General features: G+C 43.1%; 1 protein-coding gene across 4 annotated transcripts in view; it reads right to left on the bottom strand.

Moving 5' to 3' along the window:
* Window positions 1-20694: 20694 nt before the first annotated feature.
* Window positions 20695-23828, bottom strand: part of DAGLA (diacylglycerol lipase alpha) — a 132141-nt gene continuing 129007 nt past the window's right edge. For all 4 annotated transcript variants that reach the window (XM_077321168.1, XM_077321170.1, XM_077321169.1 and 1 more), the window contains exon 21: window positions 20695-23805. In XM_077321168.1, coding sequence (XP_077177283.1) covers window positions 22878-23805 — 928 coding nt within the window. In that variant the 3' untranslated portion in view covers window positions 20695-22877. The remainder of the gene's footprint in view (window positions 23806-23828) is intronic.

The raw sequence follows: 23828 nt of genomic DNA, 5'->3' as shown, positions 1-23828 counted from the left end.
CATATCGTTTTTTTTTTAGGGGGGCGTGCTTAATGTTGCCAGTCAGCACTCACCATCAACTCTGATTATATGAAACTAGGTGCCATAACTCAGCACATTTAGTTATTTTCATTCTTAAGAGCTTTATTAAGACATCACAAACAAACCTCTGTTTAACAAGCAGAAACTTGGCTAATGGCCATGCATGTGTGATCCTACAATTCTCCCTTCCCTTGTTGTATGGAATATATTTGAAGACTTCCCAGTATGGGAAATGTTCAGTCTCACAAACTGGAGTGAGACATCCCACTATGGGTGACTGCACAACACTGAGAGGCTTTCCGCGCCGGGATCCTTGTAGCAAATTGTTTGCTGAACGAAAAATCGCCATTTAAAATAGTGCAATTCATCATTATGCATACCTGACTTTGTAGTGGAATCCAGTTGCGTTTCTATCATTTCCCACAAGCTTCCGGTCTCAGCAAAAATCGCTAGAAAGGAAGCGCTATTGCCGAGCTCGTCCCGCCCCTGGCCGTCAAGCAGCCAATGGGCAGCCGTTAGCATGCTTCCAAACAGCCCCTTTCCCTTTAAGAAAGGTTTTTTAAAAAAAAAAAAAACACCCATTGCAACGAATATGTGTTGATTCGTTGCAACGGAGAGACCCATCAGCTGGCAGGTGTGTTTGAGCTGTCGTTTCATCGTTGCCACGCTCCCCCCAAGTGAACCCCCCCCCCCTCATGGGCCCGATTTTCGGCCGAAAACAGTGTAAAAAATAAAGGGAAAATACATCAGCAAACGGGCTTCTCTGTTGTTTGTGCTTAGTGACTCTGGGGAGGGACTGAAGCCGGGGAAGCCTCTAAACAGGCTTGCTGGTGGGTTGAACTCCGCTCGCTCGGAGAAAAAAAAATGGCGATCGCTTCGCCGGAAGATCAGAGGAGAGAGCCAGGGGGAGGGACTTTGTAGAAACCACAACAATGGTAACGCACAGAACTTTCCCGCTAGTGTTGCAGATTGGTTGCCGGAGTGTATCGCTTTCCGGAGGGTGAATCCACTTTTGGGGATTTCCCTGAAAGCGCTACAAGGAAGCGCTTTTTGCGGATCTGTTTCAGGTGTGTGGCAGATTGTCAACGATGTTGTGCATAATGGCAAATCAGTAGCGTTTTCAATTGGCAACCATTGTGCGATTTTGAAGGCGTGCGAAAAGTCATGAGTCCTCCGATTATTATATTAATCTACATAAATTGAAAGACTGAAGCATTTGTGGAAGTTGGTTGAGAGGCTATTCTGCTTTCTCTTCTCTGTAAGGAAATTCCATTGATTTTTCTTTAAAATTCTTCTTCTTCTTCTACTCTGTCTAACATTGTTCAAACATCAGCCCATAAGCTGGTGCTGATTGACAGATCACTTTCTGCCAGTCTGCCATCAGGAAACCAGTTCGTGCCCAGGTGTCTTTCCCTTTGTCACCCAGAATAGCATGCTTACTGCTCACTGCTGGTCCACAGTCCCACAAATGCAAATGTGCTTGGCAGAAGGGCTCTTTGGGGTCTAACAGGATTGATGAAGAAAATAGCCACATTGGCCCATCAGACAGCACTACATTTTGCAAGCTTTTTGGACATGAACTGAGATCTTTTTTTGTATTTCAAGTGATGTAACCTAATTAAATCTGCATAATCTCTCCTCTATTTTATTTTAAGACTGTTACAAACCGCAGGCTTGGGCTTTCTCTCTACACTCCCCACCCCCCACCCCACTGTGCTTTAGAATCCAGTCTGAAGAAGAGTTCTAGTGAACTCAAAAGCTTCACCATATCTTGGGATGTTTTAGTAGATCTTAATAAAGGTGTTACTGTCCTTTTGCTTTTGGATGATGACAAAATGGAAGTTGTCTCACAAGGGAAATCTATACTTTATGCTTGAGATTATGACTATTTAAATCTGCTAAGAAAAAAATGTCTGTACAGTGTCAGGAATTCATACTGAAAATAGCTGAGAATGTAAACATTTGATAAAGATTTCTCTTACTTCTGGTTCATAGAATCATAGAATCATAGAGTTGTAAGGGACCTCCAGGGTCATCTAGTCCAACCCCCTGCACTATGCAGGGCACTCACAACTACTTGCCTACCCACAGTGACCAAAATTTCACGCCCAAGTGATCCCCACCACCAAAAAAATAATGGTGACTAAATCATGTTTTGACAAGTGATACTCAGAATAATGTTTACATTTTCTGTGCTTTAAATCAAAATAGCTATATCAATTTTTTTTAATTAAAAAAAACCCCTAACTTTTGCTCACTAACATTCAGGAGCAACACACTGAAAGTTTTCTTAGCAACATTTGGGACATCCCAGATACGTTGGGGCTCGGGGCCAGAGGCAATGTAAAGGCTCAAGCAAGACTACATGGAGAAAGAGCACTAGAAGGAAAGAGCACCACCTGCTTGCAAGAAAGGATAGGATCAACATTTATCACTCCTTCACTTATTGCCCAGCACACAATGAGAGCCACATCACAGCACTGCAGTTTTCCTACACAGATATTGTGTTATCATCTAATGGGAAGTCTGCCATGGGTAAAGCAGCTCTACGGGTGCAACAAATAGCTTTAATTTCAAGCCCTGCATTGTGCCTGCCATGGACTGGGGGAGCAGGATATGCTGGGGCCAAGCAATGGGGGAAGATTGCTGCTTCAAGTCCTGCCTTAGGCTTCCTGGGGGCATCTACTTGGCTGCTACTGAGAAAAGGATGCTGGAATAAATGGGCTTTGGGGCTGATTCAGCAGAGCTCTTCTTGTGATCTTAATATGCTGCTGATTTCTGTTGCGCATTAAGTAGCAAAGTGCAAAGGAATGTATGGCATGAGGGTGGCATATGCCACTGAGTCTTATCATTCTCACTCTGTTATTATACTCTTCGTATTCAGATATCTAATCCTTGTTCAGATTTAGTACTATCTGATTAACTTGGAGTGAGGTTTCGTAAATATAATGCTCAAAACATGTTTGTCCCTTTGTGTTTATGACTGCTAAAAAATGAGGATTTTCAAAAACCTGATTTCACCTATTGCCAGGATGCAGTGAGTCTTTTTGATCTTGCTGTTTTGACTTTTTGAAAAACATTGTGTTAATGTTTATAATACTACAAGTGGGGACCGGCAATAAACTTGTGGAGAGGGGACATTCCTCCCCACCTTCGTTTCCTGCCCTCTTCCCCTACCTCTCCACCTCTCACTTTCTCCACCCCACTATCCCTTCCCTTATTCTCTCATGCCTGTTACTCTCTCTGCCTCCTCGCCTCATAGCTCTCTCTTTCTGCCTCGCCACCCCAGTTGACAGTTCTCTCCCCCCACATCACTGCTTTCAGCCCCAACTCTTGGCAAATCTGCCATGGCCTGGCTCCTGGAAACTACCACCACAGTAGCCACTACCATGCAGCAGCTGCTGCCAGTGCTTGGTCCCAGATGATAATTTCAGGATAATTTAACCCCCCCCATGTATTCTTAAAAACATTTTAGATTTTTTTGCAAACCTAAGGAGTCTTCTAAGTTTTCAGGATAATCTGTTTTGTGTAAGCATGGCCCCAGTCTGCAGATTTAGGTATCCACATATGGGGACCACACTTCAGAAACTGATATATAGGTATATGACACAAACAAGTTTACAAGAGATGGATCCAAATAGTGTCCAAAGAGATTATAAACCTGAAAGCCACGCTGACAGGCCTCTGGAATTGGGAGTTCACATATGAAATAAATGGTGTTTCCTCTAATCCCTCCCTCCCACATGCTAGAAGACACCCAGCCTGCTGCTTCTCAAAGTAACTAGAGAACCTCAAGTGCTGAGGATGACCATTAGTGCTACAGTGGAGACTCGGGTGAGCCAGTCAAGTTTTAAGCCCACATTGCGGCAACAAAAAAGAGACAACCATTGCTTTGTTACCGTCATTGCATCTGTGCAATGCCGTCCAGGGATGCAGCTCTGTGGCAACTCTGGCCTTGTACTCCTACATGGCCCTTTTCAATACAGAGTTTATTCTGTGCTGATGATCACGCTCCAGTTCTGCAGCCCCGCTCAAAAGAGAAGGAGGCCATTTTCACTCGTGATGCCAAGGGCAAATCCAAAGTTAGGTGGCATCACTTTTCTAAACGATTGGTGTGGGATAGAAAGTGAAAAGAGAAGTTATTAAAAATAGAATGTATCTAACCAAGGAAGTTATCCAATGAATGTGCTGGGGATACAAAAAAGGCTCCTTATGTTATCAGCACGATAGCCAGTAAGTTATATTGATGCCATATGAACGTCTATTAAATTGTCAAGTAAATTCAGCTCTCTGATACGGCTTCTCCAAAAAAAAAAACCTACAAGAAACTGGGGTTGCAGGGAATCATGCGGAGCATTTTCCCCCTGCCGCCCCTCAGTCCCCTGCCAATTCTACAGTCAACATTGAATTAATCATAAACTTGAGGTTTATTCCATGTGAATGTTGTTCTGTATGAATTCACGGGAAAGCAGGATAGTGCTGAGAGGAAGTGTGGATTTAGAACTGTAGAAATGAGCTCATACAGAGAAATTGTGTCAAAGGAGGACCTTTCTCTAGAAAACTCTGTATAACTAAAAGAGAGATGATGTGTGGTAGTGATTGCTAATAACAACAAACATCCAATCCAATAATTCATAAATTTGCCACAGTTTCTTCCGTCAATAAAAATAGTTTATAGTAAAATTTACTTGAACTGAAAAAAATTCAATCAATATGTTCTTCAGCTCAGTTCAATATCAAAATAAATCAAAAACAGTTGTATGCTACAATTAAACATGAAAACATTGGTTGGTGAAGAATTTAGAGGGTTTCTCAATTACTGCCTCTATGTCAGCTTTTCTCAGTTTGTTTTACCATTGCGAAACTCCTGAAATATTCTTCAGGCTTCAAGAAACCCCAGAAGTGGAATCTCCAGGTCCCAGCTGGAGGCTAGCATCCCTGCCATTGTTCAGGGATGCCAGCCTCCATGTAGGACCTGGAGAACCCCCAGAATGAAAGCTCCTCGCCATACTGCAGAGATCAGTTCCCCTGGAGGAAAGGGCTGCTTGGGTAGGGAGGTCTCTGAGGCACTGTGTGTGTGTGTGTGTGTGTGTGTGAGAGAGAGAGAGAGAGAGAGAGAGAGAGAAATGCATTCCTCCCTTCTGAAATTGCAAACCTTAACCACACTATCACCTCTCCATGTAGGAAATACCTACATGTCTCCCTCCTTCGATTGCTCTTAAAACCATTGGCCAAAAGATCGACATATAAAGGAAAAGAACCCCACAATTAGCTAGTAAAAAAACCCCATACACCATCCTCCTGCAACAGCTTCTTCTCCCTCTTCTCTAGCTACATTTCTTTAAGCCAATGGCAATTTGTACATTTGTAGTGGTTAAGAAAGGCAGCTTCTAATATGTGAGCTGGATTTGATTCCCTGCTCCTCCACATGCTGGGTGACCTTGGGCAAGTCACAGTCCTATTAGAAACTGTTCTCACAGAGCAGTTTCTGTCAGAGCTCTCTCAGCCTCATTTACCTCACAGACTGTCTGTTGTGGGGAGATGAAGGGAAGACTAGTATAAGCCACTCAGACTCCTTTTGGGCAGTGAAAAGCAGGGTATAAAACCCAACTCTTCTTCTACTGGGAAGATGGTACTGGGAAAGTGTCTGCCCCCCTCCACATGTCCCCATGGCCTCATGGTTCTCTGTGCCCTATCTACACTTTCCCCATTTCCATGCCATTGGTCTCCAATTTGCGTAGTTGTAATGGACTTGGAAAGACTGCAACAATACCTAGGTGGTATCCATATGGAAAGGGAAGGCCTATATCTTCCCAGTCCCAACCACATCAGCATTATTTTCCCTCTGCCTGTGATGGCTACCCCAAAGCATTCCTGCCTTTTCAGACTGCTAATTGCAAACCTCACATGACATACTCTTGAGTACACATTCCCAGGACAGAGGCTTTTCCTGGCTGTCATGCGTCCCAGAGGGGTGGCAAAGGGGCATTTCTGTGCCTCCCACATGCCCCCCTCCAGATGGTGCACAGAGGCTGCATCAAGAGGCAGCTTACTCCTCCCCCCATGTCTTCCCACCCCATGTCCTCCCGCCCCCCATGTCCTCCAAGTTGATAGAAGCCAGGAGGCTAGAGCAACTTCCTGGCATCAGGGCAGCTCCTCTTCCACCCAGCAAACCTCTATGACTGGAGGAAGTTAGAGGCAGAGAGCAGCCTCCTTATTAGGTTTTCCTGGCTGAGGCCTATGACTTACTCATGAATAAACATTCCCAGGGTAGAAACTTTTCCTTGCTATCTGATGAAATTTGACCTGCTTGACCCTCATTGGCAGAATGTGATTTGAACTAATTGGCCCTCATTGGCAGAGTGCAATTTGAACATTCCCAGGGCAGAGGCTTTTCCTGGTTGCCCTGTGTCCCAGGGGGCTGGCAAGGGGCTGTTTCTGGGCCTTTCACAGCTCCCTCCCTCCAGAAGGCACACAGAGATTGCATCAGGAGGTGGCTTGCTCCTGACTGGGGCTAAAATACCCAGGTGAGGGCCCTCCTGATTGGGGCTAAGCTATCCTGGCTGAGGGCCATGACCTATTCATGAGTAAACATTCTCAGGGTAGAGGCTTTTTCTGGCTATCTGCACACAGTTTGATTTGATTGACCGTCATTGGCAGAGTGTGGTTTGAACTGATTGGCCCTCATTGGCAGGGTGCAATTTAAACTGATTGGCTTTCATTCATGAGTAGACATTCCCAGGTTAGGGACTTTTCCTGGCTGTCTACATGCAATTTGTTCTGATTATCCCTCATTGGCAGAGTGCAATTTGAACTGATTGGTCTGCACTGGCAAAGTACGCTCTCCCTATTGGTAGCATACACCAAAGGACGACTAATTAGGTAGGAAGTGAGTTGGCTGCATGCAAGTTCAACTTTATAATGTTTAGTGAAGTGAAAGTGATGACCATGTTTACTAGTCTTCCTTTAGGACAGGGGTAGTCAACCTGTGGTCCTCCAGATGTCCATGGACTACAATTCCCATGAGCCCCTGCCAGCAAATGCTGGCAGGGGCTCATGGGAATTCATAGAATCATAGAGTTGGAAGGGGCCATACAGGCCATCTAGTCCAACCCACTGCTCAACGCAGGATTAGCCCTAAGCATCCTAAAGCATCCAAGAAAAGTGTGTATCCAACCTTTGCTTGAAGACTGCCAGTGAGGGGGAGCTCACCACCTCCTTAGGCAGCCTATTCCACTGCTGAACTACTCTGACTGTGAAAAACTTTTTCCTGATATCTAGCCTATATCGTTGTACTTGAAGTTTAAACCCATTACTGCGTGTCCTCTCCTCTGCAGCCAACAGAAACAGCATCCTGCCCTCCTCCAAGTGACAACCTTTCAAATACTTAAAGAGGGCTATCATGTCCCCTCTCAACCTCCTTTTCTCCAGGCTGAACATTCCCAAGTCCCTCAACCTATCTTCATAGGGCTTGGTCCCTTTGTAGTCCATGGACATCTGGAGGACCACAGGTTGACTACCCCTGCTTTAGGATATCCTTGATACCTGGGCTGAATCTGCAGAGAGCTTTTATTCCAATCCCAGGTCGATTCAGTCCCTGCCGTCTCCACTGATTGCAGTTTCCATTTTGATTTTGGACGATTTTAATTTTTCTTCTGCAACAAGCATGATTGATCCGGAGTGATCCTACCTTTCCCCTATGATATCCTAGAGTGGATATAACCCTCAATATTTGAAAAATCGGCATGAGAAAGCATGCTGATCTCTGCCTGTTCCGAACTTGAACTTGCTGCTGAGCCTCTGTAGCAGTGAAGCCCTGATTGGCCAAGGCTTCAGTTCAAAGGCTTCCTCATTCCCAGGCTGCAAGCTTGCCTTAAAGGGGAAGGCCTAACTTCTCTTAGCAGAAGCTCCAGAAGCCCTAACTTCTCTCGGCAGAGATTTGCTTCTTGGTTTTTCTCTCCCTCCTCTGCTGTTTCCAATCCTCTCCCCCACCCCTGGTCAAGAAAAGAGGCTCTTGCTATGCTTATGGGACTATGGCTTAGCTTCTGAGGCACCAACAGCACTTCCTGAGCCATTTCTGCCTTTTCACTTTCTCCCACAACCCTTGGCATAGCTTCCCAACAGTTGATTGACAGCTTGACTGTTAAAGGGCCAGCTACCATTGATCACCTAGCTGGTATGTGTCTCTTTATAAAGTGCAATAATCACCTCACTGGGCTTGGTGGATGCTGGGCTTGACTCTGTTGGTTGAGAAGGAGGGAGGGTATGATGTTGTCACCATTGCCTGGCCTCATGTGTTGCTTTATATACTCCTGGTCTTTGATACCCTTAAAACCTCAGCAAATCACTCAATGTATTCTTCCTGGACCTTGTAGTGGCATTGCAGAAGAATATCATGAATTCAAGGATATAGTGACATGATCTATCTTTTCATCCCATTCCATCTATTTTATTGAATCATGATGGTTTCCTAAATTCATTGTAATTCAGTTGTATGACATTGAGGGCCATCTGAGTCTTACTCTGTAAAGTGCTTTTGCTAAAGCTTTAGTTTTTTCTGTTTTGACAGATATCTATCTGTGCCACCGGAAAATGGCCAGGCTACTTGCTGCTGGAGATCTTGTAAACAACACCTGTTTATAGAGATTTTGCCTTGGGAACCGATAAGAGAGGACAGTGGTGTTTGACAAAATACCAAGTTTTACTCTCGGTCAGTGAACCCATCTCATTTTGATGCTAGAAATCACACCCATTCTCAGTTGCCCTCCCCTGAGAAGGCAGGGAAGAAACATGATACTGTCCTGAAACATTATCTGCCTGTATCTAATTGGACAGCACTTACCAGTGACTGTACAGGAATGGGTGATTAGATAATGACCTAATTTGGGGATGTGTCATTACAACTCTATAAACTGCCAGAGGCAGTTTTGGACACTTAATTTAGGGATCCTGAGCCTGGGAACTCTCTGCCATCAAGAAGGTGCTGCTGATAGCTGTAGGGAAAGAAATAATCTTGCTTGATATGTATTCACTCATGCTGTTAATTTCACTTGCTTGCTGATTGAAAAGCTATAAAAGTATAATCTTCTTCTATACACTGTGTGCTTTTTGTCTCCACATCCAACAAAGAACCTCTGCCAGGTTCATTTGGCAAAACAGAACTGTATGATGGAAATCCTGGACACTACCTTGTTCCTATTGTCATCCAAAACTACCTAGTTCACCACTGCTAGAAACAGAGTGCTGCTGAACTAGACAGATCCTTGGTTCGATATAGTCATTTGCTTATGCTTTTGTGTCTCTTCTGTTGGATCACCCTTATCCTGGCCAAAAGTTCCTAGCCTCAACAGTGTTCAGCTGTAAGAAATGCAAGGCCTTGGGGTAGCATTACACATACCAATTGTGCTTCAAACACTATCATGTACACTGGGTAATAAAATATGCAGAAACTTGTTATATACATATATATTTATATAATATGCTATAATAATTTGTATCTTTCTTTACAGCAATATTAGTTCAGATCTTTCATACATAAGTAAAAAAGTCACATGAGAATGGCACATGTAGTGTGCTCAGAATTCTCTACAGTCTTCATGCTAGAGCAAATCAGAGCCAGGATCCCATAGACAGCATTCCTGGAAAGGGTAATGATAACAAATGACTTTGCGAGAGACAGCAAGTACAGGAACTCTTCGCTGACTCTCCAGTGACGGCATACAAAGACTTTCTAGAATCCATGAGGGGACTTCTGGATCAAAGGCATAAGGTGAAGACTCATGACTTCTCTCTCCCAAAAGGAAGAAGAATTGGACTCACTTTGATCAATCAAGAACAAGAGTCCATTGGTAAATGCCTGGCTCCAATGTGCCCCAGCATAAGGATAAATAAATATAAAGTTTACAAGCATGGGCCTTTGATTGCTGTTGAGAGAAAGGGTAAAAAGTAGTCTTCTGTATGCAAACCCTACAGAATAGCAAACATTATTTGGTAATGCCCCTTGTATAGGCAAGAACTCAAGGTAAAACAAAATTAAGTGCTTTACAACGATTCCAACCACAAAATAAGGAAAGTGAACATATTACGGTATAAAGAGAACATGCCCCCCCCACACACACACACACTGGGCATCCCTCTTATCATGCCCAGAAATCTGAAGATAGTGGTGGTGAAGAACACCTCATAACCCATAAGCAACTTGTGAATATCACTCAACAACAGTCAGAACTGGAATACACGTTTCTTGCTTTAAAGGACCCTTCTCTGTGACTGTAGCAACTTGAGAGTAGGAATGGTGGGAGTGCTACTGTGTCGTGATCCGAGGACACTTCTCTGCAAAATAGTGTCTGCCAGCAGGCACTTCTCTATGCTGATATGAACATTGTGACCTGATAACATGTGTGGTAGTACTCTACCGTTTCCATCTCCTGGGTGATAGTGCTCTACACACAGCACAGTCAAACTGGGCAAACAGATGGCAGTAAATCAGTATGGAAGCAATTGTGATACCCAGAACTGGGATTTGTTCATCCAGTGGGCTCTGACAGATCAGGAACCCATGATACTGAATAAACAAAGTTGTGAAGAACAAGTATACTATGTCCTAACAAATATTAACTTTTTTGAGGGGGGGGGGTTGAGTCTCTAGTACACTGTATTCACTTTGTCAAACTTATTTTGACCACTGTCTGTCTGGTTTACCCCAAAGCATAAAAGATTAGCCTTACCCTCCACCTTGTGCAAAAAAAAAAAAAGTTCTAGTATAATGGGCCTGATCATGCTTTGTGGGAGGAAACTGAAATGAAGGGATTTAAAAAGAAGGAAACTGGCCTAGAATCTGATTTTGGAACAGAATTGGTCCAAAACCATTGTGGCACTTGTGTAATGGCAATTTATTTTTATAGAAGCTTTATAGGACAGAATTAGCATCAATTTTTGCCAAACAAAATAGCTATCATTCAAGGGAGTTGAAAAAGAAACTATAGAGTTTGCAATAAAACAGGTGAACATACCCAATTGTGGTAATTCCACATGCTGCTTTTAGGCATGCTCCTCTCTCCTATACCAAAACTAACACAATCACCAATCTATGGTGGATCAACAACAACATCCAAGAGGGTCAGCTGTGGGTATTGGGAACAGGTGCTTTTAATAATTGCTATTGGCACTTTTTAAAACAACCTGAGGGAGGAGAAGACACTTAAGAAATTTGGCCAAGACCAATGGCATAAAAGATAAAGATTAATTACAAGAGTCGTCTCTTGAGATGTCACAATAGAAATGACATGACAGCACAAGGAGGAAAACGAACTTGCTTGATGTTGTGACATTTCCCTGCATCTCAAACCAAGAACAAAACACTTTATAAGGAGGCAGCAATGCACTCAAGGACAGCATGAGTTAGGATTGTTGTATTGTTACCGATGGATTTTTAAATGCATATTGCTATCCCATAAGTTGATACTTCCCTGACCATAATATTTTATAGCTGCAAAGAGTTCTCTCATATCCCATACAAGAAACAACATGCAGGAAAAATATATCAGATGTTAAATATTTGTGGAAGAGAATAGAGAGACACAGCAACAGTGAAGTTGCCTTGAGTATATCCACTGCTGAGGGAGAATACTGCTGCCAGAAACAACCACCTTCTCCCCTGTTCTCCCCCTCCCCCCCCCCCCCCCCACACACACACTTGATTCCCTGTGTGATTGTGGGGAATTGAATTTGGGTCTGGGAAACTCACACCCAACACTGAATGGTACAGTGCCCAAGTCAGTGGTTGGGCTGTTACTGAACTGGGCCTTGAATCCAATCCTACCAAAATGACCTGACTACTGAATAATATCTACAATCTTTAAATAACAATTTTGGGCTTTTAGGCCATGTTCATTGATGAAAACGCATCTCACTAGACATTTCACAAAATTGCATCTGTTTATTATAACAGTAAAGATTTCCACACTTTACTGATAGCATCCTTTCTGTGATTGCTGCTCTGATAAACTGAGGCCATTATATCATCCTCCAATTACTGGGCAGAGAACAGGAAATTCCAGTGATGCCAGCATTAAGGATGCAAACTGAGGTTCCGCTTACATAGCACAGATATAAATAGAGTTTCCTCCTTAAGATGCTCGTTAGTGTTACAAAGTCAGTGTGATTACTGAAGATTTAGGTAGTCAAGGAGGCGAAATGTCTAGTGAGATAAGTTTTTATCAATGAACATGGCTTGAAAGCTCAACAATTTTAAGATTATGACACCAGCCATGAAAGCTTCATGCTAAAGGTTGAATAACATTATTCAAGAACATATGCTCTACCACTGAACTATATGACAAGATGCCTTCCATATGTATCTCAAAGAGCAATTGTTTTACAAAATTGTAGATATACAGTGATCTTCTTCATAGTCCCTAGAAATAGATTGAGAAATTGCTGAAATATGAAAAGCAGCATGAGCATACTTAGAGATTCAGAATTTCAAGACAATGAGTTAAAGGTGACATATTCGTTGACTCAAACTTGCGGAATGTAAAGATGTATTTGAGTAGAAAAGAAAGATCTGTGGGAATATAATGACTCTTCACATCACACTGAGGATTGCCTATAAATCCAATGTGAGGGTGAATGTGAAAGCAAGCACTACATTCCAACCATTTTTCCTCCTTCATGTGTGAGTGCTACTTCCAGCCCCATCACATACAGGTGTACACATCTAATGCTATACAGCATTTCCTATGGCAGGTTATTCAAGGCAACTGGATGGGCAATTCATTGTGAGATAGAGAAGTTACCCTCACATAAATACAAAAAAAGTATGGTGGATATGTTCAGTGCACTACATCCAAAACCTATGTATTTGCATTTATTCCCCCTCCCCCATATCTGACATAGAATCAACCCTAGGAAATTGAGAAACCTCAGGTTTGGCTAATGACAGTTCATCACGATCATTCTTTGAAAGGCTGTATACCAAACCATTTGAAAGCTTTTTTTCCTGCAAAAACAAAGCAGCTCTGTAGTCAGGTAGCCAGTGTTTTTGTTAGGTACACATCACTGAAACTCCTTAGTGCCTAAAAAACAATATACCCAGGTGTTATGTGAACCTTCCTAGATTATTTGGACTTCGGCACTGAGAAGTCATTAGGTCAGCTATGGGAATGTCCTCAACGTTGACCTGTAGTAAGATTTACAAGAGGTATGAGCACACTAGAGCACAATTTGGGACTCAGAATAGAGTAGCCTGATACAGAATAGTTTTGGGTATTTTCAAGTGCAACATCTGTACAAAAAACTGAAACCAGCAGAGAAAGAGGCACACTTTTGGCAGGGGGAGCCATTATTTAGTTTTAGCTTTCTTTAGAGGGCCACTGATTATGAATATTCCGGATTCCAAGAAATGATAAATAAGATCACAAGATAACAAGAAAGGAACAGATCCTCAAGGAGAACTAACAAGATAAACAACAAATGAACCATAAAGTAATATAATGGATAACATGTGTACTGGAACAACTACCATTATACAAAAGGTTTGACATAAGAATATTGACATATACAAGCCATAATAGTCAATAAATATTTCAAAAGGAGGCTGGAGTAATATTAATTTGTGACCAGAATGGTTTTTCCTTTCCTCAGGGTTTACAAGGTGAGAAAGATGCAGCTGTTTCTGTGTTTTAACTCAAGAGTTAAGAATATTGTATTATCCTTATCCATTGTTGTTGTTCTTCTTAATATTTGTGAACAGGCTGGGAGGAGGAACAGTCTGGGGTGTCCAAGTTGGAATAGAGCTGATCAGGGTACAGCCAGCTCCTGCCCTCCTTCCCTGGACGCTAGCCACTTTCTCAGATGCCTGAGAGAGACACACAGAGAGCCCTGCCAAACTGCAAACAACCCCTGATTACCAGCTATTACCTGCTGAGAGACAGACAGAAAGACAAACTGCAAATGAGCCCCAAACTGCAAAAGAGCCTCAAACTGCAAACCAGCCTTGATTCCCTGCTACAAACGAGCCCTCATTACCTCCTATGGCTCCTGCTGTGTGTGTGTGTGTGTGTGAGAGAGAGAGAGAGAGAGATCTGCACCTGCCAGTCTCCCCTGGGTCCTAGCACGCATTGCATTCCTGGTTGCGATGGGCTTTCTTGCTAGTTAATGAATAAGATGGACATTCAATGATGATGCCAACAAATCTGGAGATCTTGTTAAAGTATTTTGCTACTACTATGGCTTGCATATGTGAATCAATCTTGTTATGTATTGAACAGTTTTGGATGAGAGATTCTCTGCAGTAATGCACATTTGTTATCAGCTGTAGTGGTTTATGGTCCTTTTGGGGTTAGTCTTGTTACAAAGTTAATGTCAAAAGATTACAGACTAAGTAACGCAGTGGTCCCCAACCTTTCTGAGGCTGGGGACCGGCAGGGCATCAGGCCGCGCCCGCGGGCCGCACCCCACGCATCGCACATGTGCAAATGCGCCATGCGTGGCCGAATCGTGGCCCGATGCGCGGCCCGGCCCTGATTCCTTCTCCCTGCCCTCCCGCAGTAAGAAGCTTCCCGGGCCGCAAGCTTGCGGCCTGGGAAGTTTTTTACTGTGGGGGGGGGGCGGGGAGAGGGAGCCGCGGCCCAGCGCCATGGCCTTTGCGGCCCGGCACCGGGCCATGGCCCGCAGGTTGGGGACCACTGAAGTAACGTATTCATTGTGCTTGTTGTGCACTTTTCTGGAACTATCAGGCAACACAGTGAGAAATACAGAGAAAAGGAGCTACCACCTGGGTGTTATGAGTCTTCTCAAAGGGGCAGTATGACCATACATACTTCTAATTACTTCAATAGATAAGATAACTGTAGCCAACCACAAGGAATGAATGGAAATCTAGAAATAACTCTGTTTGCCAAGAGCAAAGAACCAGATGAAGTCACCATGGCTTGTGCTAGGTGTACGAGACTGTGAGATTGCAGCTGAAGATCCAGAGGCCAAGGCATCACCCACATAGCTAACCAGTCTACAACCTTGCAATTTGCAGGGCTGCATATTGAAAGCTGCAAGATAGCAAAAGCCAAATTTAGAAGAGCTCAAACTTGGGAGAGGAAATGCACTTTGTTTCATCCTCACAGCAGTACCGGCTATGAAGCAATGCCTATCTTCTTCTTCTTCTTCTTCTTCTTTTTTTTTTTTACAGTTTTGGAGTTATAATCCACCTACCCATAGTTCACTAGAAGGAAGACAAATGTCTCTTAAGAGACAAAGATGAACCCAGCCTTAATGTCAGCCTCTAGGGGAGTTAAAGGTATGACTTAAGAGGAAATTTGCAGCAGTAGAAAGGCAGCTGGGAAGTAAAAGGCAGGCATTTGTACATATATAAATAGTTCATGCATATATAGAAACATGCACATGCAAGCAAAAAAGAAGTTGAAAAGACAATGAATGGGATAGGAAGTGCAAGTACCAAGTTGACAGGTTTGGCTGCAGATTCATGAACAGAACATTCACTTTTCACTTCTAATGGTTTGGATACCTTAGACCTTTCCACAGATGGAAGAATTTCTATCAGCATAGCAGAATGTTCTTGTTTCATATTACAGCTCCAAATGCCTCTCAAACACTGCTCTGCGGGGACTGAGGCCCCCCTCCTGGGACAGTATAAGGGAGATGGCCAAGATCGGCAGTGTGTTTGTGTGTGTGGGGGGGGGGGAGAAAATCACCCCCTCACTTCCATCTGTGGAAATCTTATGGTGGACCCAACCCTAATCAAGCATCCTAGGCCCAAGTCTAATCACACCTTCAAAATTCTCCTGTTTAAAGGATTCAGATTGTGATAGTAAGAGACCCAGAGAATTATCAGTTCTGACCCAGGAACTCTTTCAACTGTATTTCTCAAATTTGAAGAGTTAAGAAATGTTCACAAAACATTTTCCACTTTGTACAAGCATTAAAAAAAATGTATCTAAGATATTATCAGAGCCAATGCCTAAAAGAAACTGTGTTTTAAAATATAAACCAGTGTTTAAGAAAGTTAATAGTTAATCTCTAGTATATTCATATTGATCAATTACACTATTTTTTTAATCTAGTGCACAGCTATGTGGATTTACATAATGCTGTAAAGCTAATGGCATCCATTCATAGAGGAACAAAATGGTGCACACTGCTGTGATATTAGACAAGATCAAGAGTCTTTAAAGACTAACAAAATTTGTTGGCAGATTATGAGCTTTTGTGAGTCACTGCTTGCTTCTTTGGAAAGACTCAAAACAGCATGAATGGTCATTAAACCTATATAGAATAATTATCTGAGATTGTTAATTTATCCATCATCTGCAGAGTACTTAATAATGATCTCTGCTACCCAGGGACAATTTTCTAAGTTATGGTACTGTTCCTGCAACAAGTGTCTATAGAAGCCAAAAAAAAAAAGGAATTGGTACCATAAGGAAGGGAACCGCTAGAAAGAGGTGATGGCAACCTGGGAGTCAGGGAATGAAGAACACCAGTTAACTATCAGCATTTTAAAATTAGGCATTTGTTGAAAGGCTAGTTGTTATCCACTGGAGTAATTTAAATTTGGAGCTCCTTTAACCATAGCCAAAGACCTCTCACCCAGAATCTTTTACGAACAGTAACTAACAGGACTTCAACAAAGGTATAGGGACAGGCATCCCTTGTAATACAAGCGCTATGATGAATTGTTCCTAGTTATGGCCCCTTGGGTTCAAGATGGGAAACATATTATTCCTTTATTCCTCCAAAGTGTTGGATGAGACAGAAATGGTATCCTGTGAGGTAGCCACGGCCTTTGTACAGAGCAACTCGGCTTGCTTCCTGAAGCGGGCCTATTCTAGCAACGCTTGATAAAATCAAGGTAATAAGGTAAGACATCTCGGAATTTATACTCACACCGTGCAAAGGGCTGGCTACATGCTGTAATACAGAATCTAAATTTTGTGCCAAATAATTCTAACAGTGCCTTTAAAATATACTATGAAGATTAGTCAAAATTACATACTATGGGTTATAAACTACCAACTGCCAATGTAACACCCTGGCTAAGCTTTCCTGTATTTTCCTTTCCCAAGTGTACCTTTTATCCCTGAAAACCTGATGCTGCTAGGTTGCAGGAGCCAAAAGGACTAGGGAGCTGCTTTAGGATGCTTTGGGCTGATCCTGTGTAGAGCAGGGGGCTGGACTAGATGGCCCCTTTCAACTCTATGATTCTGTGATTCTGCGAAGGCAGGGGAATAAGGCAAAACCTTATCCCTCCTCTTTCACTCACAGAAGGCAATTTTATGGATTTCTTTTAGAGTCTGCTTTTCGTACAGAAGCTTTGACAGATTCTGACTCTTTACTGCACCCCCCCTCCATTCCTGACCCCCATGTGAGCTGGATATATATAATAAAATCTCTGTATTATTTGGTGGTGGGAATGGTTAGAAAGTGGGTATAATGAAGGAGAAAACAAGGCAAACAAATTATTTACACCCTGAAAAATAGTGCCAACCTAATTAGATGTACACCTTTCTAAGTTATTGCATTCAACAGAAGGATATAATGCTGCTTAAAATGGCACTACCAGAGGCTTAAGGGGATCCGTTTGACATGTACTGAAACAAAGGTTAATAAATGCATAATGGTATATTTTATCTTTAGTGCCAGGCAATATGCACACTAACTCTATCCAAGTACCAGTAAGACATTATCCCATCCCACATAATGGATGGATGGATGCCCAATCTGCTGTTACTTGTTCTTTTAAATAAATATGTCTGAATGAAAAATTCAGACATTTTTCAAGTGGGCAAAAACACAGCCAGAATGTCTCCCAAGTCTTTAGTTTTTAAACTATGGGAAAAGGAACAAAGAGCTGAGGCAATTATATGCCCCAAATGCTGAAATGTACAAGCTGGTGTATTTTACTGTCATAAGAACCAAGTGGAGATAAGCAAGATACATCACAACTAGAATGGAGCTCTCAAGAGGGATGAGTCCCTTGGCAGAATCAGAAATTAAACTGAAAATAGTTGAAGAAGGGAAAAAAACATGAAAGGGTCAGGGAATATTTAAAGCCGTATACAAAGATAAAGAGCTAGTTTGGTACCCCACTGTTTACTACCCGAAAGAGTCTCAAAGCAGCTTACAATCACCTACTCTTCCTCTCCCCACAACAGACACCCTGTGAGGTAGGTGAGGCTAAGAGAGCCCTGAGAGAACTGTGAGTGGCTCAAGGTCACCTGGATGGCTGCAAGTGGAAGAGCGGGGAATCAAACCTGGTTTTCCAGATTAGAGGCCGCGATTCTTAACCACTACACCAAGCTGACTCTCACATGATCTGAGGTTTTGACTTTAAGTACCTACCTTCCCCCAGATCGATATAAATAATTTCAGCAGGTGATAAGCCTGAGTCTAAAGCACACAGGACTGATGTGATGTTTTATATGTACTCTTTCAGAAAATAATGGCAGTGTCCTTCATGCATTACCCTGGTATCACAGTGGGAACTAGAAGCTGTTTGAGTTGTGGGGAAAATGGCTAAAACACATCTGGTGTGCTTTCTGTGCAAGTTCCTGGGATACACTGTATTATAGTCATTTGTTAAATAAATACGTGCCATAGATGAGCTAAGATATAAACATGCCATTCTAAAGCAGAGTGACATCCTGTTAAGTCAGTTGAAGTCAATAGGCTTTACCTGGAGTATATCTGCATAGGACTGCACACTAAATCATAAAGTGCCTTGTGGGGAGACATCCTTTGTAGGGGCATCATTGGCACAGTTGCATCAATATTCATATGGGGCCTGGGAGTATACATTTCAATTTTTAAAGTGCATGTAATACAGACTTTGAGCAAATCAAGTGGCTCCAAACCTTCATTAAATGGGCACCATTCCACTTAATATTTGCTATTCCAGTAATGATTGCATCAGTGCAGAGGGAAAAGGAATTTACTGGAACTATGAAATGTTTGGCTACTGGTTGTTTCAGATGCACTCCTAGCACTGTCTCAATCACATAATGAAGCTCCAGACATATTTCAACGGACAATCCCAAAATCAAAGGCACTGAGTGGGCATGGAGAGGCAAGCAGCACCTTGAGGATGTAACACAGAAGCAAAACAGTGAAGGAACTTTATAAAGCCAGCCAGCAGGGTATGAAAGCCAGTTCACGAGAGCACAGTGAGAACACACAAAGAGCACAACATACAGGAGCAAGAGAGGTAGCAAAGTGTTTACACATGAAGCTCAACTGGCCAAGCCTGTATATATCCGTCATTCCATACACCATCAAAAACATGGGAATGGATGTAAAAGTATGCCATAAAAGGGAAGTTCAAGATGTGCTTAAAAAGTGTTGGTAAACTTTAGTGCTGGGAGACCAATTTTTCCCCACGACAATTATGAATAGGGAGGTGTAGGAACTTCTGATTCAGCAACTAAACATTCCACATCTATTCTGATTTACTCTCGTCTTTCTTTGTCAGGGCAAGTATATGAGCCACCAGAATTTGTGTCTTTTTTTTCTTCTTGGAGTATCACAGACTCAGAAATAATCTGAGACAGACACAATTAAGGCAGCCTGACTCTGCTGCCACTGGCAAGGAAGAGTGCAACATCCACAGGATACCATTTAAGAATTTTAACAAAGAAAGTAGCAAAGGGAACCCTGTGGAACGACAGTGAAATGCTGCTCAGGTTAGGCACATCATTGTAGTGCAACAGCTTGATCCATTATTCACAATTTGATCACCACTGCTGAATAAATGCAAACCATCTCTAAGCAAAGCAGTATCAGTGGCCTAGGATCTCTGAATCTGAGCTAATCTCTGACTCGCTGAGCCAAAGCAACCCCCAAGGGCTGGCTTTGCATAGCCCCAGGTTCTCTGAGACCACACTACCTCTGGGCTAAACGAGACACAATGGGGGCTCTGGTGGCTACCACAGAATGCTGCCATTTAAAAAATGCCACGAGGACAGTGTGGTGGGCTGAGCAGCTCTTGCTGTGCATCCCCCACCCCACTCCTGTGGCTTAGAAAATGCTGGAATGGTCACGTCTCCACTCCCGCAGCTATTTGGGCATTTGAAAATTCACAGGAGACAGGGGTGGGGAAAACTCTGTGCCATTTTTGAATGACTTTCAAATGGCAATGGCATCCTTCAGGCAGTCGCAAGGACAGTGTAACATCTAGTCTGCCCCCCCCCTGAAAAAAAACTTATAATACAGTAGCAACACTGTGTGCACATACACACATGCCCCCCCCCACCCTCCACCCCACATACACGCTCCCATGACCCACAAGAGTTGGGACAATTGATTCATTTGTAAAGTGCTTTGAAGGTTTAAAGCGCTCTGTAAATGCTAAGTCTTAGCTTTGCATCCTAGCACAGCTCAAGGTAGTTCCTGCTAGATTACAGGCTGCCTGGATTCCATAGCCTGCCCAGTTTGATGAACCCAACCTTCTTATTAATGCTTGCAGTTTATGCAAGACTCCTTCCTGTTTTCCCGAGTTTTGCCATTAACTTCACAGTTTGTACATGCACCCCCCCAAAAAAAATCTGCATTTGCCTTAAAATGGTGACTTTCTCCCAGAGTTTTCATTAAAAGAGGAGAATTTGTCATCTTAGCTCTTGTTAACAGCTGCCTCAGGACACCAAAGGGAAACAAAAACAACTATTCTTGTTGAGGCTGTATGTTAAAAAAATCACGACTTTTTCAGCAAAATACAGATACATTTTTACAAGAGCTGGAAATTATCCATCCATTTTGAAAAGGGGCTCATTTAAGACTTCAATTCGTAAAACAGATCAATCTCAAATAATAAAAATATTTTTTAAAAATTAACTGTACTACTTTATAAAAGAGAATTTTTGGATTTCCAGTGCATAATAATTTCCAGGTACAAAGAAGGAATTTACCCTTATGCTGTCTGTGTTAAACAGCAGCATTTTAAAGATATAGGTGCCAATTCACTAATCCCCTGCATCTGGCAGAATAATTCATGAGAACGCAACTAAATATATTGTCCTATCCCTAGACATCAGCAGCTTGATTGTTTGTAAATTTACTCAGAAGGAAAGCCTGAAGAGTTCAATAGGACTTGTTCCCAAGTAAGGTGCACACATCCTTAATAGTCTAAGGCAACAACAAATTGAGTCTACAGAACATCCTGGGGTTATAAAGCTCACTTGCTGGGAAGAATGGAAATTCTCCCACTCTTGTGCAGGTCTTCACTACACACACAGAACACTAGTCATGTACTGCAGCTCAGCTGATGCTTCATAATGGGGATTCATCAAATCAGTTTGGCTAGTGTGCTCTGTTTGGTCCAGAGGCAGTTTACTGTGTAGGCCTGCAGTCAAGTTCTTGTACTACATTAATCCAAAATTCTCATATTCTTAGAATAATGACTTGAGGAGGTGACAGTATGCTTATCTTCCTACCTAGATATGCTTTCACTCCTACTTTCATCATTCAGAAATCCCTGAAATTTTACATAAAGCCATTGTGACGACCAAATCCCTCAGCCAGCAGTTATCAAGCTGCAGGACTAATAACTGAGATGTAATTTCATAAGCTGTAGTAATGCAGCTGGGTGCTATTGACATGTGCTTGATACTGGGGGAAGATGGTGAAGGGATGTATGCACAAAGGATCCATCTTTTCCCTCCCTTTCCAATCAGGACTTGGAATAGCAACATGTGCTTCTGAGACCATGCTGAGGGAGGCACAGGAAGGAATATTCCTCCCCATTTGCTTAATAAATATCTCCCAAAATATGTAATAGCTTTGTAAACATACATGATGATTCAACATACAGTAAAAGTTCTTCTTTTTCCTGAACTCAGGGACAGACTTCCTTTAGTCTGCCACGACACTGAAAGGGAATAAAAGATCAGGGATGAAGACAAAGTGGCTCCAGGCACCACGGGGACATGGAGAATAATGCAAGTTATTGGCAAGCGTACTGAATAACATAAAATAGTTTAAATCAACCGATCCATGCAAATAGAGATGAAAACCCCATCAGCCAGGGCAGTAATGTCACAAGTTCGTAGTGGTTGGGGAATTGTGATGACGGTGAAACCCAAGAGACCTCTCACCCCTCCAGTGGGTGAAGAAATGTAGCAATGAACTTCAGCTCTCCAGTACATGCGCTTCCTTTCTTCTCAGAAGAAGTCTGCTTATCACTGAACACAGAGCTAATCAGGGGAGCAAAATACACAGCCCATCCCAATTCTCACTGCACCCAGTGGGGGGGGGGGGGAGGGAGGGGGGATGCGACGACTGCATTCCTCCAGAACACAGCCTTAAATGGCTTTATAACCGGAAAGTGTATCAATTAAAAACTACCTCACAATGATGACAGTTATGAGCAGGTACTTGGGTTAAACATGATGTGCTAGTGCAATAGGGCTCCAAGTCACAAATCCCTTGATCCTGACATCATTGCAGGGATGTTATCTGATCCCTCAGCTTCTGCAACTCTGGTCCTCTAGCCTGTGGACAGTAACTTCCTAATTTCAGCAGAAAAGGCAGGGGCTCTGCCTCCTTGATTAATCAAATGTGCTGAGGTAGGGAAACCGACCATTTCACTTCAGTGAACAAGGCCTCTAGCTGCAACGGGCTGTGTTAAGCTGTGATCTTCTTCCTAACTAAAGAACACAACCCAAGGTGTGGCATCCATCATGCTGACATCCATATGGGTGCCATCAATGTAGCACCTAGGAAGGAACACCACCCTTCTCCATGCATCTATTCTTACTCTTGACCTGACCACGACCAGCTCCTCCAAGTGTTATCTCCATGATTCAGTGTGTGGGACTGTATATTTGAGCCACGACTCCTTCTCTCCTGTACTAGAGGGCTGAGATCACAAGGTCCTCTTGTTTGGCAGGACTGGCGGCATTGCCAGTGGGTGTGGAAGTCCGGATTTTGTCAGTAGCTAGGCATTCCTGGCTACTCATGCCTGTAGGAGTGATGTCCATAAGCTCTCCAGAAGAACTCAGAGGGAAAGAAGGGGAAACTGATATGCCTGAGGAGGGATCTGTTGAGCCAGCAAATAATCTGGGAGGTTTGGGGACTAGGTTGGGTTCATACTGTGCTCTAAGCAGGATCTCCTGATCACTGACAGACTTGGGTATCTCAGCAAAATCACTAGTGCTATCAGATACCATCATGCAATAGATGTCCTGGAAGGAGCCACTTTTGCTGTCCAGATTAAAGAGGCTATCTATAAACTCAGCAAACTCCAGCACTTGTGGACTGGGGGCATCACTGAGCCGCCCATTCTGAAGGGTCAGTTCCTCCCGAGCAGTCAAGGAAACATGGTCTACGTCACTGCCAGCTCCTTCATCACTGCATCGCCGCTGAGGAGAGGCGCTGCCACTGTTGTGCAGGGCTTCAGGGGGCTGCGTCTCCTGGGAGTGTTTGGAGAGGCTGTCAGCAGCAAGCAGTTCTGTCCGTGAGCTGAGAGAGGGATTCTCCTCGGGGATTGCTGGATCGATATAAAAACAGTGAGTCTCGTCTTTTTCCATTACTGCATGGAGGCTGGGTGAACCACGGATGCTACGAAAACCAGAGGAGCGCCTTGAATCAAAACTGTAGATGGACTCATTATCAGAAAGGCTCTCCATCGTGGCAAGAGGAGCGCGCCGGTCTTGCAGTTCCACAGACAGGCGCTCCTTGGTGTCTAGAAGTAGGAGCTCCACAGGATCCTTCTGCACTGGAGATAGAAGCTTGGTGTCATAAAACCCTTCCAAACTGGTTTCGGAGTGGGCCTTACTCCTGCAAAAGGAGAATACAAAAAT

The sequence above is a fragment of the Paroedura picta genome, chromosome 2 (genome assembly GCF_049243985.1).
Source record: "Paroedura picta isolate Pp20150507F chromosome 2, Ppicta_v3.0, whole genome shotgun sequence".
NCBI classification, from domain to species: domain Eukaryota; kingdom Metazoa; phylum Chordata; class Lepidosauria; order Squamata; family Gekkonidae; genus Paroedura; species Paroedura picta.
Note: the sequence above shows the minus strand (reverse complement) of the source record. Positions and strands in the feature narration are given on the sequence as shown.